Here is a 14,765-nt window from a genome sequence, read left to right as displayed (position 1 = left end):
AAAGGCTGGGTTGTCTGACCAGTGCTGGCCAGTGGAGTGTTGGGGGTTGTGGTTAGAGGCAACAGTCTGCATGTGTTTACTGGTCTGGCTTTCATGTCCATATGGACACAAATGGAATAACCTTCCATCTGACCTTGGGCCTAACCAGAAGCCTCCCAGGAACCTCTCAGAGGAGCCCAACCTAGACTTACAGCCCCAGGTGCACCAAGATAAATCCTTGTTGTTGTAAGCTGTAGAGTTAGGTGGACATGTTGTTGCACAGCATCATCCGGGCAGTTAGCGACCCTTGTTAGCCCCTCAGGCTTCCTTCCATACAGCAGACAACAGCAGAACTCAGACTTCTACTGATAGCAGCTGACGCAGTAAGTCTCAAATTCTTTATTGGCATAAATAACTCAGACATTGGATTCTCACTAAACGTTGCACTAGACACAAGAAACAACAGGCTCACCGGCTCATAGGCTCACAAACTGTCCAACAGCCCAGGTTAGAAATACTTTTTTGAGAAGTGTAGAAAACTTTATAAATGATCTGTACAAATATACACAGTGGACCGTCCACCCACCCATCTGCCCATCCATCCATCTATCCACCCATCCATCCAGCTACCTACCCACGTGCTTACCCACTCACGCACTCATCCACCTCTCATCCAACCATCAATCAATCCATTCATCCATCCTCTATCCATCCATCCACTCAGCCATCCATCTACCCACCTACCCATCTACCCATCTTTCTACCCACTCATCCACCCACTCACCCATCCACACATCCATCAGTTTTACCATCCACCCATCCATCTACCCATCCACTGACCTGTCTGTCCATCTGTCTGCCCATCTATCCATCCATCCATCCATCCATCCATCCTTCCTTCTATTCATTCACTCTTCTGTTCACCCACCTATTTGCATGCCTATCCACTCACGTATCCACATATCCACCAATATATCAATCTACCCACCCACCCATTAATTAATTAATTAATTAATTCATTCATTCATTCATCCATCCATCCATCCATCCATCCATCCATCCATCCATCCACTCACCCATCCACTCATCGATCCATCTACCCATTCACCCATTCTGCTTGTTTTCTTGGATGGCATCTAAATCAAATATTCTTTCCCAGCAACATGTTGGCAACAAGGGAAAGGGACAGAGAGAAAGACAAATCTAGAGAGGGGAGGAAAGAGACAGTGGTCCAGAAGGAAAAGGGAAACCAAGGTCATACATCAGCTCATCCTGCAGCAGTCAGTACAGACAGACATGGAGAAAACAGTGTGGGCCTGAGGTCCGCGGAGGGCTGTACAAGAATTAGTCTTTATATATATACACATATATAATATATATAGCATTTATAGGTATATATACTTTGTGTTTAGAAAAAGGCAACAGAATAATTTACAAAGAAAGCCTTTTTTACAATGAGGGATTTTCCTCAAGTTGGTGACTTGGAGAGCTGTCCACCTGTTGGGACATATGACAGAGGAGTCTATAGAGCAGACCGCCAAGAAAAGATCAAAAGATGGAGGAACAACAGGTCTGGAGTGGGAACCTGGGCTGTAGAGTCTGGCCTGCTATGGCAAGGCTGCTTGCCTGTGGAGCCAGACTTGTGTGCCCCCGATGATGGCCTTGGCTTTGACCTTGGGGCTGTGGAACAGGAGGAAAAGCTTCCTGCTTCTACCAAGGTCAGGGGATGGTCTTTCTGGAGACCTCTCAGTTCCCCCTGGACCTGGAAGCTGTTCCAAGCTATTCCTTAGGAGACCTAGCTGTCCCTGTTCACAATCCCCAGGACATCAGCATCTAAATGGGTAGGAGACACCCACTGCCTCTCTATTTCAGCTGCGTGTGCCCAGCGATATCCTGAGAGGTACACTTTGGGGTGAGGCATTCAGTCAGGTGCCAAGATGTCAGAGACTGGGATGCTATGGAGCCACTGTTTATTAATGGCAGTCACCCACATGGGGACCAGCAGTAGATTGAGCGCTAAGGGCTTCACAAAGCTAAGAAAGTCCAAAGTATTGCTCCAGCAGAGCCAAGGACGCTGAGAACTTGTTGGTGAGGCCACAGTTAGCCAGAGGAAGTAGAGAGAGAATTGTGAGTTGAATCAAGTTGAAGCAGACCTGAGTGCCCCATTCATTTACAGGTCCCACCCCAGAGAGTTCTATAGTTGGTCGAGGCGCTGTTTTCCATGCCTCAAGCCCACATAGATACTTCAAGGAATGGAAGAAACCCCACCCTACCAACAAAGCTAATGCATTCTCTTCTACACTTTAGGATCCATTACACATTCAGTCTGGGACTCTGTGTGACCCCTGGGTTATTGCCAGCTTCTTCCATAACAAATCAGCGCTTTGCCCAACACATTCATGATTTCTCTAGAGAATTATGTAGGGTGTGGGTGTCTTTCTATCAACACCGATCTCCATGTTCCTGCATGTCTCTGATGTCAGTACTCCAGTGGGCCCATGCATAGAGTGAAGCTCAATGCCGAGAGAGAGAGAGAGAGAGAGAGAGAGAGAGAGAGAGAGAGAGAGAGAGAGAGAGAGAGAGAGAGAGAGAACCATGGCAAGACTGTCTGTGGTGGGGCTTTCCAGTGTGTCCATATGGTTCTGAGGGTCAGGAGGCTGACACATCAGAGCTCTGTATGAGAGGTGGAGGGACAGCATGGTTAAGAAACAGGAGCAGATAAGAGCAGCATTTCAGGAGGAGGGCTGGTGCCTGGCCCGTGTACAGCAGAGACATCCATTGATCGTCAATGTCTCACCCCGGGCAGGGTGAGGATGGGGCTTATTGACCCTCATGGAGCAGAGTCCCAGTGATCCAGCTTCCCTCCCATGAGGCACTTGACTATGTGTGTCAAATTCCAAAGTGCTCACCAAACTTCAGTCTCTTGCAATGTCTACCTTTCCCTCTGTCCCCTCCTCCAATTCTGAGCCACTGGGTACCCTGGATCTGATTAAAGGCATGGTACAGAGACCTTTCCATCAGCCACACCCAGATCAGGGACAGGGCAGTCACATTCTATTATGCTGTTTAGTGGCTGTTTCTCCACCAGGGACAGGAGGATCAAGGGTTTGAGGCTAGCCTGGGCTATAACAGGAACCCAAGAATTGACTGAGTCCAAGGTCAACAGCACCGAGATTGATAGACTTCTAATTCGGCTAGTCTGACCTTCCTGCCTCCTCTTCTTCCTTTAGACCTCAGCTTCATGGATCACTGCCCACACTTGTGTGCACTTATGGCCCCTGTGAGTTTCCCCAGCCTTCTGTACATCACAGACATCTATTTCCATGATTAGATGTTTCTTGGGCATTGTCACTGGGTAGAGTTACCTCTTGCATCCCTGGACCTAGCATTTCTCATATCCTGGGACCTGCGGTGGGTTATGGAGAGAAGTCAAGGCATTTTAAGATGTGAAGAAATAGCCAAGCTGGTATTTTTTTCCCCTTCAAATTAACAGAAAAGAAAAACTAAGCTTTGGTTTGAATCACCAGACTTTCAAATCTAAGGATCTACAATGCAAATATCACAGAGTCTCAAACAATGACTACCAGCTCCATGGAGTGGGACGTCACTCTCCAGATTCCATTTAAGCTAAGTACACGATGGCTAGTTTTCATTCTTCCTCAGCACATGGGCAAGAGATGGGATGGGGCAGGAGCTGAAGAGTGGCCCATGCAAGGTCCTATTGGTCACCAAATTGGTCATCAGCGGCATTTGAAGAGTTCAGGAGTAGAGCAAGTTTCGGGTCCACGAGAACCTCAGAGGCCACTGGGTGAAAACTCAGATGTTGAGCCTTCCATACAGGCAAAAGATGGAAAAGCATTTAGGGTCAGATTCCTTCTTCCCAACACCTTATGCCACATATCCTGACTTCCCTGGTTGAACTTCAGAACTCCTTTCTGCTTCTGGGCCTGCTGCTGTGCGTGCAGCCATATTTCCAGATGTCCATCTTTGTGGCCATACAGCCCAGCTGTTTTGTGACAGAGAAGCTGTCCCAGAGAATAAATGATTCTCTCTAAGCAGCAAGCAGTTTACTAAACGGTAGCAGCTACAGGGTTACCTGGAAAGAATCCTTTCCCAGCTTGCCAAATTCCCTAATTGGAAAGTAACTCCTGTACAGTTCCAAGCAGACTCTCCACTAAGGAGAGCCCCCAAGTGGCTGGGTTTCTGGAAAATTCCAAGGTGTGAGTTCTAAAGCCACCATTGGTTGTTAGAAGGGGCTTTCTGGGGGAACTTATCTTCCCTTCTCCACATGTATAGTCACATGTGGGGCTTACCTGCCTAATGTTCTATGGCTGCAGTTGGAAGGTGTGCTGGGATTGATTAGCAATGTCTGCCAAGGGTAGAGGAAGGGGTGGCAATGGTAGGAACATTACACATTCACCCTCCTTGGTCTAGATATTCATCCTTCTAGACCTTTTATACACAGATCTTTCCAAATCCTCATCCCAGTGACCTTATTGGTACTTCTTCATTGCCCGCTCTCACTATCCATGTGCTGAAGCCTATGACTATCGGGACTCAAGGATGGGACATGTCTGTCCTAAGTAGGATTGAGAAGTAGCTCATGGATTCTGGGAAATATATCTCTGGAGGACTCGGGGTTGGCCACAAAGGAGCCAAGATGACACTGCATACAGAGGACAGTCACTGAGAGAGCACTAGGTTTTGAGTTGTATCCCAGGGCCTCAGAACAGGCCCTGATTGGAAACAGGGTCACAAAGGTGTGTTACTTCCGATGAGATCATACTTCAGTAAAGGGATGTGATGGGTAATCTTGATTGTGTCAGCTTGATGGAATTAAGAAATGCTTTTTAAGGAATCGGCGAAGCACCTCTGGGTGTCTGTGATGTAGTTTCTGGAGGCAGTTCGATACCTATGACCTAACCTACGATGAGACCCTGGATGGATTCACAATGTGATGCCCAAAGGCAGGAGGTAGGTCCTAGCTGGAGGAAGTGTGCCAGTGGGGACATGGCCACGAGACATCTCACCCTGGCCCCTCCCTGTGTTGCTCATTCTCTCTCTCTGCTTCCTATTGACCACAAAGAACATGCTCGCCCTCCTCACCTTCACACCACCATCACATTCTGCCTCAAGACAGGCCAGGGAACACAGAGCCAGACAGTGATGGACTCGGTCCTCTGAAACTGTGAGCCAAAAAAATATGTAACTCCTCCCTTGCGTTCTTTCTCTCGGGCATTTCTTTAGAGTCCCAAGAATGATAACCCATACACCATGTCCTGATTCAACAGGACTGGGTCCACATAAAAAGAGCCACACAAAGACAGAGATGCAAGGAGCCCCGTGTGCCTGGTGGAGACAAAGAGAGAGATTGGAGAGATGCTCCCACAAGCCAAGGAATGTTGGCGTTTATCACATACCCTTACATGTCAAGAAGCAACAGGGAAACATTGAGAAATTCCAGAGGGGGTGGGTCATGTGGACATTCTGTTTTGGACTCTGGATCTGCCGGATGGTGAAAAGCCTCTTGGCATGTGGTAGTTTCTCACAGAAGCCGACCTAGGCGTAAAAGGAGGCTCAGCTTTACCAGGATCACTCTTACAACAAGACCAGTCCCCAGGAGGGTGGATGGGTGTAATGAAGATGGGCAGGACATGAGGACAGGGAGGGCCTATTTGGGGACTCAAGCTGGGGGCCAGCGTGGAAATGAAAAGCCAGAGATGGGAAGCCTTCAGATAATGGAAACCCATGGCCTCAGCCACCTCTAGGGTCTTGGTATAGGACTGAAGGATGACTTCCCACCATGCTCACGCTGAGTCTTTCCCCAACATCTCCCGATGAAGTCCTTAAGGCCACTCCCACAGAAAGAATCTTTGAAGAGGTCAGAGGGGTGGGGCTCTCATTAAGAAGACACGCAGTGTTCTTAGGATTCATAGAAGAAAAAGACACCAGAAACAAGAGATTGGAGAAAGGCACCACAGAGACGATCCCAGATCTGGGAGAAACGAGTATCTGTTGTTGAAGCCAACCTGGGTCTATGCCAGCATTGCTGGCTGATCCAGGCAGCCTTGAAGCCTAGCGAGCCATGCATCCTGCACCTTTGACACTGAGACATGGCGTGGTCATCTGCAAAGTTCATACCCTTAGGGGGGAAAAAAGAAATGGAAAAGGAAAATAGAAAAAAAGAACAACTTAATATTTTAAGTCAGTTTACAGTTTTGTAGTGGGGTCACGTTCACAGCTGTTTGGGGGTGCAGGCAGTCTGTGGGCGATGGGCTGGACACATCTGAGAGCTCACCATAGCCTCAAGGGCTTGACCTACAGTGCCAGCAGGCACAACACCTGGCCAGGGCCCAGGAGCTGCCTCTCCCTTCTCAGCGTTTGTCATTCTGTAGGCTGCTTCCCACAGGCGCCCGTCCCTTCTACTCTGGTGGGTTTATTCCTCAGTAAGACAACCCACTATATCACAGGCCAGCCCAGTTGGCCACAGACCAAGCCACATTATATTTTGACTCTATGGGTCTTGGGGTCTCTGTTGCAAATAATTTTGTCATTGCTGGGGACAATATGGGACTGATGGGAAATTTGAATTGCATCAAATTTGCCTGGGTCATAATTTTCTTTTGATTTTGTTTTTCATCCTCAGTTACAAAGAATGTAAAAACCACTGTGCAGGCCGGAGCTTGAGGACCCCAGGTTAAAAGTGGGTGGCGCTTGTTTGATCTGTACACCTTAGGTCGCCATGTCCAAATAGGGACAAGGGATATGGGGGTTGATGGGAGTCTGGCTTTGTGTGTGTTTGTTTGGGGGAGACATGCAGTGTGTGAACATGGGGTGGGAGGTGCCAAGACTCCTAAATTTACAAAAATTATTTTTCAAGACAAGGTCTCATGGTGCCCAGGCTGGTCTCAAACTCACTATATGGTCAAGGATGACTTTGAACTTCTGATCCTCCTGCCTCTGCCTCTTGTGTATGGGAACTTAGTCATGCACCATCATATCTGGTTTATGTGGTGCTTGGGATGGAACTCAGGGCTTTGAGGAGTGTTAGGCAAGCTCTCTACCCACCTCCTGCGCTAGGTATCCCGTATACAGCCACCAACCAGGCAACACCCATCTAGGGCTCCTATTGGCCAAGAGCTCAAGTTGCTACAGAGAACAAGAGGACCAAGCATATGACACACAGGCCCTTCCCCTTCTGACCAGTAAGAGAAAACATGCATAAAACCATCCAAGGGACCACTTGGAGTTTCTAGGTTAGCTCTGGGGATGGGGACATGGGAGATGTCCCCACACAAAGCTAGAAAGGACTTGTTCCCTCCGAAGCCTGTGTCTCAAAGGATTTGCGATGCGAGGAAGAGACAGAAGCCATTTTGTGCTAGTGGAGTGGGTGGCTGGTGTGACGGAACAGGGGGCATTGTCCAGAGTGAGATGCTGAACAGTCCAGGGGCGGCGGCGGCGGCGGCGGCGGCGGCGGGGTGGTGGTGGTGATGGTGGTAGGGGGTGGGGGGTGTATCTAACTACGCAACCTTCTTTTTCTTTTGGCTCTGCGCAGGGTAGAGGAACCCATCATCCTCAGATGCTTCCTCAGGGAAGACTTGCTTGCTCCCTGGATCCAAGTGTTTGCGCATTACGGGGCTGCTAGCCAGCCAGGGCCTGTTAGCTGGAGGAAGTGAGGGAAGCCGGGGAGGGATGGAGCCTGGAGCCCAGGCACAGGTCCAGCCCAGGGTGCGGAGGTCAGGAAAGAGCAAGAGAGAAGAGGTGACATTTGACCCAAGAGACCCAGGTCCCATAAGTGGAAGAATGGCAGAGGAACCAGGAAGGCTGGGACTCTCCCTGTATCATTCAAGTCCTTAATCACAAACAGGTCTTCAGAAATCCTATGGAGCCCAGGCTCCCCTCAAACTTGTTATCCTCCTGCCTCAGCCTTCAGAGTGCCAGGATTACAGGTGGGTCGCCACCACACTTTTTTTTCAAGTCTGTGGATCCTTCACAGAGTCATTGACCCTAGATTCAGAGCAGGTCAGAACCCTAGGTGGTGGGTGATCGGTCACTCCTTGTAAAGAAACCCCTTCCTCTGGCTCCCTTGAAGCACCCAGAACTGTGGAGAAATCTCCCTCTCCAGTCCCCAGTGGGTCATTCATCTGAAAACAGGGGAAGCAGATGAATGGGTTCCAGTTCTTGGTGACAACGTCAGGTTCCCAGTGGCTCAGCCCTCTCTTACTTCCTCTCTTGATACAAAGACTCGTGATAAAGACTGGGGGTCCATGGACCAAAGAGGTCCTGGTGGGATTAAAGAGAAAGGAGGAACTAAATCCTAGGTTCTTAGTAGGTTGCTGGGAGGCAGATCTCAGCCCAGCCCTGGCCACAGGGATGAGTTCAGAAGGCAGCCTTGTTAGATGAGGATGCAGCTACCCATAAGAACGGTCCTTAGTGATACGGGAGCCCTGGCACGTGAGCACACGTATGTGAAATGTCTCTGAGATGCATGAAGGCTGAGCCACGGAGACACACAGGTGTTACTAGGAGAGAGAGAGAGAGATGTTCACGTGGGAACAACTTTGTGTGGGGGCCCCAGGTCCTCCAAGCACAGGTATAGGGGTTTGAGAAGGGCCCTGCAAAGACTTGAGGATGTCATAGGGTAGTCTTCCTGAACGTGTGACCACTGTCAATCAATCTTGCTGCTTTACAAGCAGGTTTAGCCCCAGGAAGTGCATCCTAGGGCCACCAAAGAAGGGGACAATTCCGTATGATTGGGTTGGATGTCTCTGTCCTGCCACCTCTGCCAGTTCTCTGCTTGGGGACAGCTTTTCATCATGTGCCAAGTGTGACCGCTGGGGACAGGGCTTTGGGGACATGGACCAGTGGCCTCAGGGCACTCCCTTCTATTTACTCTGTACCCTCCGTTCTCAGCATCCCTCAGGCAGGATCCTGTGGTGGGGGAGGGGTGGGGGAGCCCAACACAGACCAGAAAACCTTCCCCCTCGGGTGGGGAGAGAAGAAAGGCATGGGAGATGTGGTGTGAGGGGCACAGGGTCCTGAGTGGGGGAATCCACTCAGAGGACTCAGCACTGGGCCAGAGCAGAGACCACGGAACCTCCACAGATGCGTTCCCTCCTTGCACCCCCTGCCAAGGAACGCAGTGGGTGAGAGGCTGGGAGACCCTTGTAAATATTACTCGCATACCCATGTAGCCCGTCATGCATACCCAGGACCTGTATCCGTCACTGTGGGAGAATCAACTCCAGCAGTGTCAGCGCTAAAGAGAGAATGTAGTAGAACTCTCTTGCTGCAGGCCCAGTTCTCAGGACTCAGACTTTGGTGGTGGTGGTGGTGGTGGTGGTGGTGGTGGTGGTGGTGGTGGTGGTGTGTGTGCGTACCATGAATGATGGTGAGCTACAAAGGACCCTCCAGATGTCATATCAGCTGAGATGCTATGGTGTCCTCCAATTTGCCCAGGGGGAGAGTGGGCTGTGAGGTGAGTCAGAACAACGTTCTTACAAGACAGGATGAAGGGGGAAGCCAGGGGACTTTCTCCCCAGAGAGGCCCCATAGTAAAACGACACACGGGACTGCCTAGTGTCCTTCGGAGCTGTGCACCCAGGGGCTAGCAGTCACTTCCAGCTTGGAATGGGGCCTCTACAAACAGATGTTTGCAAGCTTCGCCTTAACCCTTTCCACTCTGACCTTGGCCTGGGAACCTTGACTCAACGGAGCAGGCATGTCGTTCCTGGTTCCATCCCTGTCCTACGTTCTGGGACAGCACATCTGGGACACTTCACAGGTGGGCAGGCTTGTCCGGGTGGTAAGAAAGCTGGAGGTCCTGTCCACACGTAGACACATGCACACTCGCCGGTCCTGGGAGGGAGTCTGCCCACAGGGCGGTAGGTCTGGGTCTCCACAGCCCGGCCATGTTGTGTTGCTTCTGCTGCTCTTCATACTGTGCACGGGACCCTCACTCGTCCAGTTTGATCCTAGCTTGCGGGGGGGGGGGGGGGGGGGTCCCTGATCCTGCCTGAGTAAAGGGGTACAAGTCCAAGATGCGGTCAGCCTCCACGGCGTCCGGGTCATCGCACAGGTCTCCCAGGCTGGGCTGTGTTGGGACTCCCCTGGTGGTAAGCCCGGGCCTCCTGGGCTGGCAGAGGGCAGAGCAGGGAGGAAGAGGTGGTTTGGGGGCGAGTCAGCTGACGCTGGCCCATGTCCATGGTCACAGCCTGGAAGGGGGAGAGAAGACAGAGTGGATAAGAGGCATGTGGGTCCCATCGTGCCATCTTTCATGAGAGTCGCTCTGGTGGGCTCCCGTCCTTTCCAAACAGAAGGGACTTCTACTAACCAAGATCCTACCATGCACCAGACTCTGGACTGATGGTGCCCTGTTCCTGAGTCCATTTAAGGCCGGGAAGGGGTTTAGCTGTGGGCATTTTGTACCCTTTTTTCCCAAATAAAAACTGAGGATCAGGGAGTTTATGTGGTTCGCCCAAGCCTCAGGGTCAAGATTTGAACACAGAACTCCCTCACGGCAGCAGATAATCCAGGGTGTAGGTTTGGAAAAGCCTGATACATGGCTGAAGACAGAGACCTCTGGTGTGAGGCCAGACCTGTATAGTGGACTTGACACTGGCACCCTGATCACATATCAGACCCTCATGATCACACATGTCCCCTTTTAGCATGGGCTCTGATTCTCCACAGGAATCCAACACACATACACACAAGATGAATAATGATAAAACCAAATGGAAAGTTCCATAGGGTTTCTAGCATCATGGGACCCAGGACCACAACTTATCCTGTTTCTTTAGTCTCTTCAGTCTGTCCAGAGAACCTAGAAAACCCAGAAAAAGGCATCCTGCCTCAGTTCAAGCCCTGCTCAGGGGCCACTGGGTGCTGGTCCAAAGGACCTTTGAGTTTTATACATCAGATACCCTAAGCCACTCTTAGAAGGCGGACTGGCGCCCGGCTTGAGCGGCCTCCTACATGTTTCTTTCATGACTGGGCTCTAAGTGCCACCAGGCTGCTAGTCCAAGGCTCTTGTTTCATCCTGGCACACAGTGATGGCCAGGGCAGAGTGAACATTGGTTATCTGAGAGGCACTGTGCCCAGAAACACATGACCTTGCTGGTCCCTCACAGTATCCCTACCGTGGCTTTCACCACCCTCAATGTTCAGAGCATGGAATTCTACTTCAGAGAAGCCAGTGGACTCGCCCAAGTCGCATGGCTATTAATGGCAGAGAGGAAATTTCAACCTGTGTCCCTCTGACTGCAGACTCTGAGTTCTTTCTAATTGCCCAGGAAAAAGGGGGAGCCCCTGGGATGAGAAGCAACGAGGTCAAGGGCAGGGCTGTCTCCACATGCGCATCTCCTGAGACCTTAAAGGTCTTCATGGGGTCCTATGGTGTACCGGCATCTACACGTTTGTGTGCAGACATGCTTGGTGAGCAGATAGGGCAGACACGTGGGTGTGCACATGTCCTCACGTGCCAAGTAGTATTTCTATGTAACTGCTCTGTTTGTACCTGAATTTGCCTGCATGAGCAGGCTTTAGGGTGTACTTCCATGGAACGTCACTATGTATGGAGGTGTGTATACAACTGAGTGCATCTCTCTCTCTCTCTCTCTCTCTCTCTCTCTCTCTCTCTCTCTCTCTCATATGTGTGTGTGTAGGTTTGTGGAGTACTGTTTCTGGGTTCGTGTGTGTGTGTGTGTGTGTGTGTGTGTGTACCTGAGTTTGTGGGAGCTTATTGGGGAGTACCTAGGATGGCAACAGGAAACGGGGCCCCCTTAGCAGCCTCTCTCTCATGTTCAAGAGAGTTCCATCATGAAGGCAGGCCTGGGGACAGGACCCCGGGGTGAGGTACATGTTCCTGGTCTCGCGAAAAGCAAGGGATCTACAGCTAGGACAATGGCAAGGACAGGCATGGACCCTCCTAAGAAGGGAGCAGAGGGAGAGGATGACGAGAAGCTGGGAGCCCTTCCTGTCTCTAGACTTCTGCAATGGAGGATGCTGGGAGCTGAGATCTGCCATGAAGGGGGCAGGTGCTGGCCCCGGGTGAGAGGAACCCTGCCAGTCAGGCTTCATTGAGGAGACCCCAATCACATGACAGCTGCTTAGACTGAGGTGATGTCTGTCATCAGGAAGAAACAAGCCAGAGGTCACTGTGCCAGCCCCAGGCGGACTCTGGGGCCCCAGCGCCGTGATGGGCTCCCCTGAACAGACCCTGGTAGAGAAGTGTGGCAGCTGGGTGCTGGGTATGTAGAGCGGGGCCAGCTGAGGGAAGGGTTGGAGGAGGTGAGCAAAAAGGAGACAAAGGTCAAAGGGTAAAAGGTCAAAGGGTAAGGCAGCGGGGGGAGCTGCTGAGGGGAACACGTACTCTGCAGACTTCCAGAAATGTCCGGGGTGTGACAGGCGGCGGTTTCGCTTTGGCAGTTTCTCTAGCATGTCCATGAGCTTGGTGAAGGTAGGTCGCTCTTCCTGCTCAAAGGCCCAGCAGAAGAGCAGAATGTCCTAGAAGAAACCAGTGAGCCATGACTGGACCTAAGAGGTGACTTTACTGAGCCTTCACCCAAGTCTCAGCACTGGGCATTGCTCTGGGGCTAGCCATTTGTCTACCCATCTGGACCACTTCACATCTCTCCCTCATCCACCCTTCCATCCACTTACTCAGCATCCGTCCATCCACTCAGGAGCCACTATCAATCTACCCCCTGAAAAACATAGCCATCCCACCCACCCATCCACCCATCTATACATCCCTCAACTCATCCATCCATCCATCCATCCATCCATCCATCCATCCATCCATCCATCCATCCATCCATCATGCATCCATTCATCCATCCATCCACTCACCCACCTACCCATCCTTCCTTCCTTCCCTCCTCCCTCCCTCCCTTCCTTCCACCCACCCATCCATCCACCCACCCACCTACCCATCTATCCATCCATCCATCCATCTTCCTTTCTTCCATCAATCCACCCACTTACCCATCCATCTATCCACCTATCCATCCATCCATCCATCCATCCATCCATCCATCCACCCATCCATCATCTATCCATTCATTCATCCATCCACCCACCTACCCATCCATCCATCCATCCATCAATCCACCCACCCATCCATCCACCCACCCATCCATCCATCCATCCATCCATCCATCCATCCATCCACTCACTAATCACTTACCCATTCATATACACAGCCATCCTATGCATCCATCAATCTGCCTACCATCTACATATCCATCCATATCAACTCATTCATTCATCCTTCATCTAGCACCCATCATTTTTCATTCACCCGTCACCCATGAACACCACTATTCATTTACTAAAATCCATCCAACCATCCAACCATCTACATGAACCCATTCATCCTCATTCACCATCCTTACTTCCATCCATTCATCCACACATAAATTATCCACTCTCTCATCTATCTATCCACTCACCACCATCTATCACTCACAATCCACATAATATTCCATCCAATTATCTATCTACTCTCCACAAAGCATGAATCCTCATAACCATTGTGCTATATCAATTCACTTATTTAGCTTCATCTGTCATCTATCTATCCACCCATTCATCTTATCCCCCACCCTCCCTCCTTCCTCTTTTCTTGATTAGCTACTCTAGCAAGTTAGAGAGGCTCACTGCTACAAGGCCTGAGATATATCAAGACCAATAGTAGCTCCAGGGAGTGTCTTGGCATTTCTCTTGAATGTGAGAGATGGAAGGAAATCCTGAAGTCTCTAGCTACATCCCACTCGATTAGTAGGTGTCCATCAAAGTTAGAGAGGAGAAAAGCTAATTTCAACCATATCCTTGCCCAGGAAGAGGAACCTGGAGGCAGGTGGTCCTGATGAACACCTGTGTAATTACTGCTTCCCTGACTTACCCATCTTCTGACCAAAAGAAAGGATTCTCCCCATTGTATTCAAAAGGAACAGTGTTCGTTTACAGTCAGGCCTCTTAGTTTCTGTCTAGCATACTCTGAGTTAGATAGTGGTTTAATACTATTGTTAGATGCAAGTAAAAATGAATGCTAATACTGTTTGTGATATTTTAATTAATATTGTTTAAAAAGTAGCAGACCAGGTAGATATTCATTGTTTTATCTGAAGCAGCAAGCCATTGCCAGGAGGGTGACTAAGTGTTACTGCGCCCCTGGTGGCAGGCCCCTGGAATTGCAGGCATAGTGCTGAGAACTGGCCCTTTAAAGCTCCAGGCAGATCACTTTAGTCACTCTCTGGGAAAGCTTCTATAACCTTCACACGCAGAACCAAGAAATCCCAGGACTGTGTCTGAATCTCTCCCTGTCCCCCTCACTCCGCCCTTCTTGGGACTTACCGAGATTTCTTTTCCCATTCCAATCTGGCTGAGGTTGGGTTTCATGCCTGCGCCCATCTGCCAAATTATTGCCTCTGCTGGTTGAGTCTTGAAGGGCCACTCCCTGGCGTGGAGCTCATACCAGATGGTGCTGTCAGACAGAGGACGTGGTTGAGGAGGCGTCGCTGGACTGTGTCACTTGTGACCCAGGAACTCCCTCTTCACCCACCGTACAAACAGAGGCAGCCTCCTGGCTAGCCATTCCCTTTGCGGTCTCTACCCAAGAAGCTGCTATTTTGTCTAAAACCCTCTTGAAGTTAGCCGTTAGGCGGATACAACTCTACCTGAAGAATTTAACACAAGGTGGTGGCCATCTCTGACCGTATACTCATGATTCTAGGAAACAACTATACTTGAATACTTTATTCATGAGGTTGCTCTCTATGGCC

General features: G+C 50.3%; 1 protein-coding gene across 2 annotated transcripts in view; it reads right to left on the bottom strand.

The window, feature by feature from the left end:
* Positions 1-344: 344 nt before the first annotated feature.
* Positions 345-14,765, bottom strand: part of Ksr2 (kinase suppressor of ras 2) — a 382,435-nt gene continuing 368,014 nt past the window's right edge. For both annotated transcript variants that reach the window (XM_015997400.3, XM_076561093.1), the window contains exons 18-20: positions 14,338-14,467; positions 12,353-12,486; positions 345-10,193 (exon numbers count right to left, since the gene is read on the bottom strand). In XM_015997400.3, coding sequence (XP_015852886.1) covers positions 10,187-10,193; positions 12,353-12,486; positions 14,338-14,467 — 271 coding nt within the window. In that variant the 3' untranslated portion in view covers positions 345-10,186. The remainder of the gene's footprint in view (positions 10,194-12,352; positions 12,487-14,337; positions 14,468-14,765) is intronic.

The sequence above is a fragment of the Peromyscus maniculatus genome, chromosome 23 (genome assembly GCF_049852395.1).
Source record: "Peromyscus maniculatus bairdii isolate BWxNUB_F1_BW_parent chromosome 23, HU_Pman_BW_mat_3.1, whole genome shotgun sequence".
Lineage (NCBI taxonomy): Eukaryota > Metazoa > Chordata > Mammalia > Rodentia > Cricetidae > Peromyscus > Peromyscus maniculatus.
This window is presented reverse-complemented; position numbering and strand designations above follow the sequence as displayed.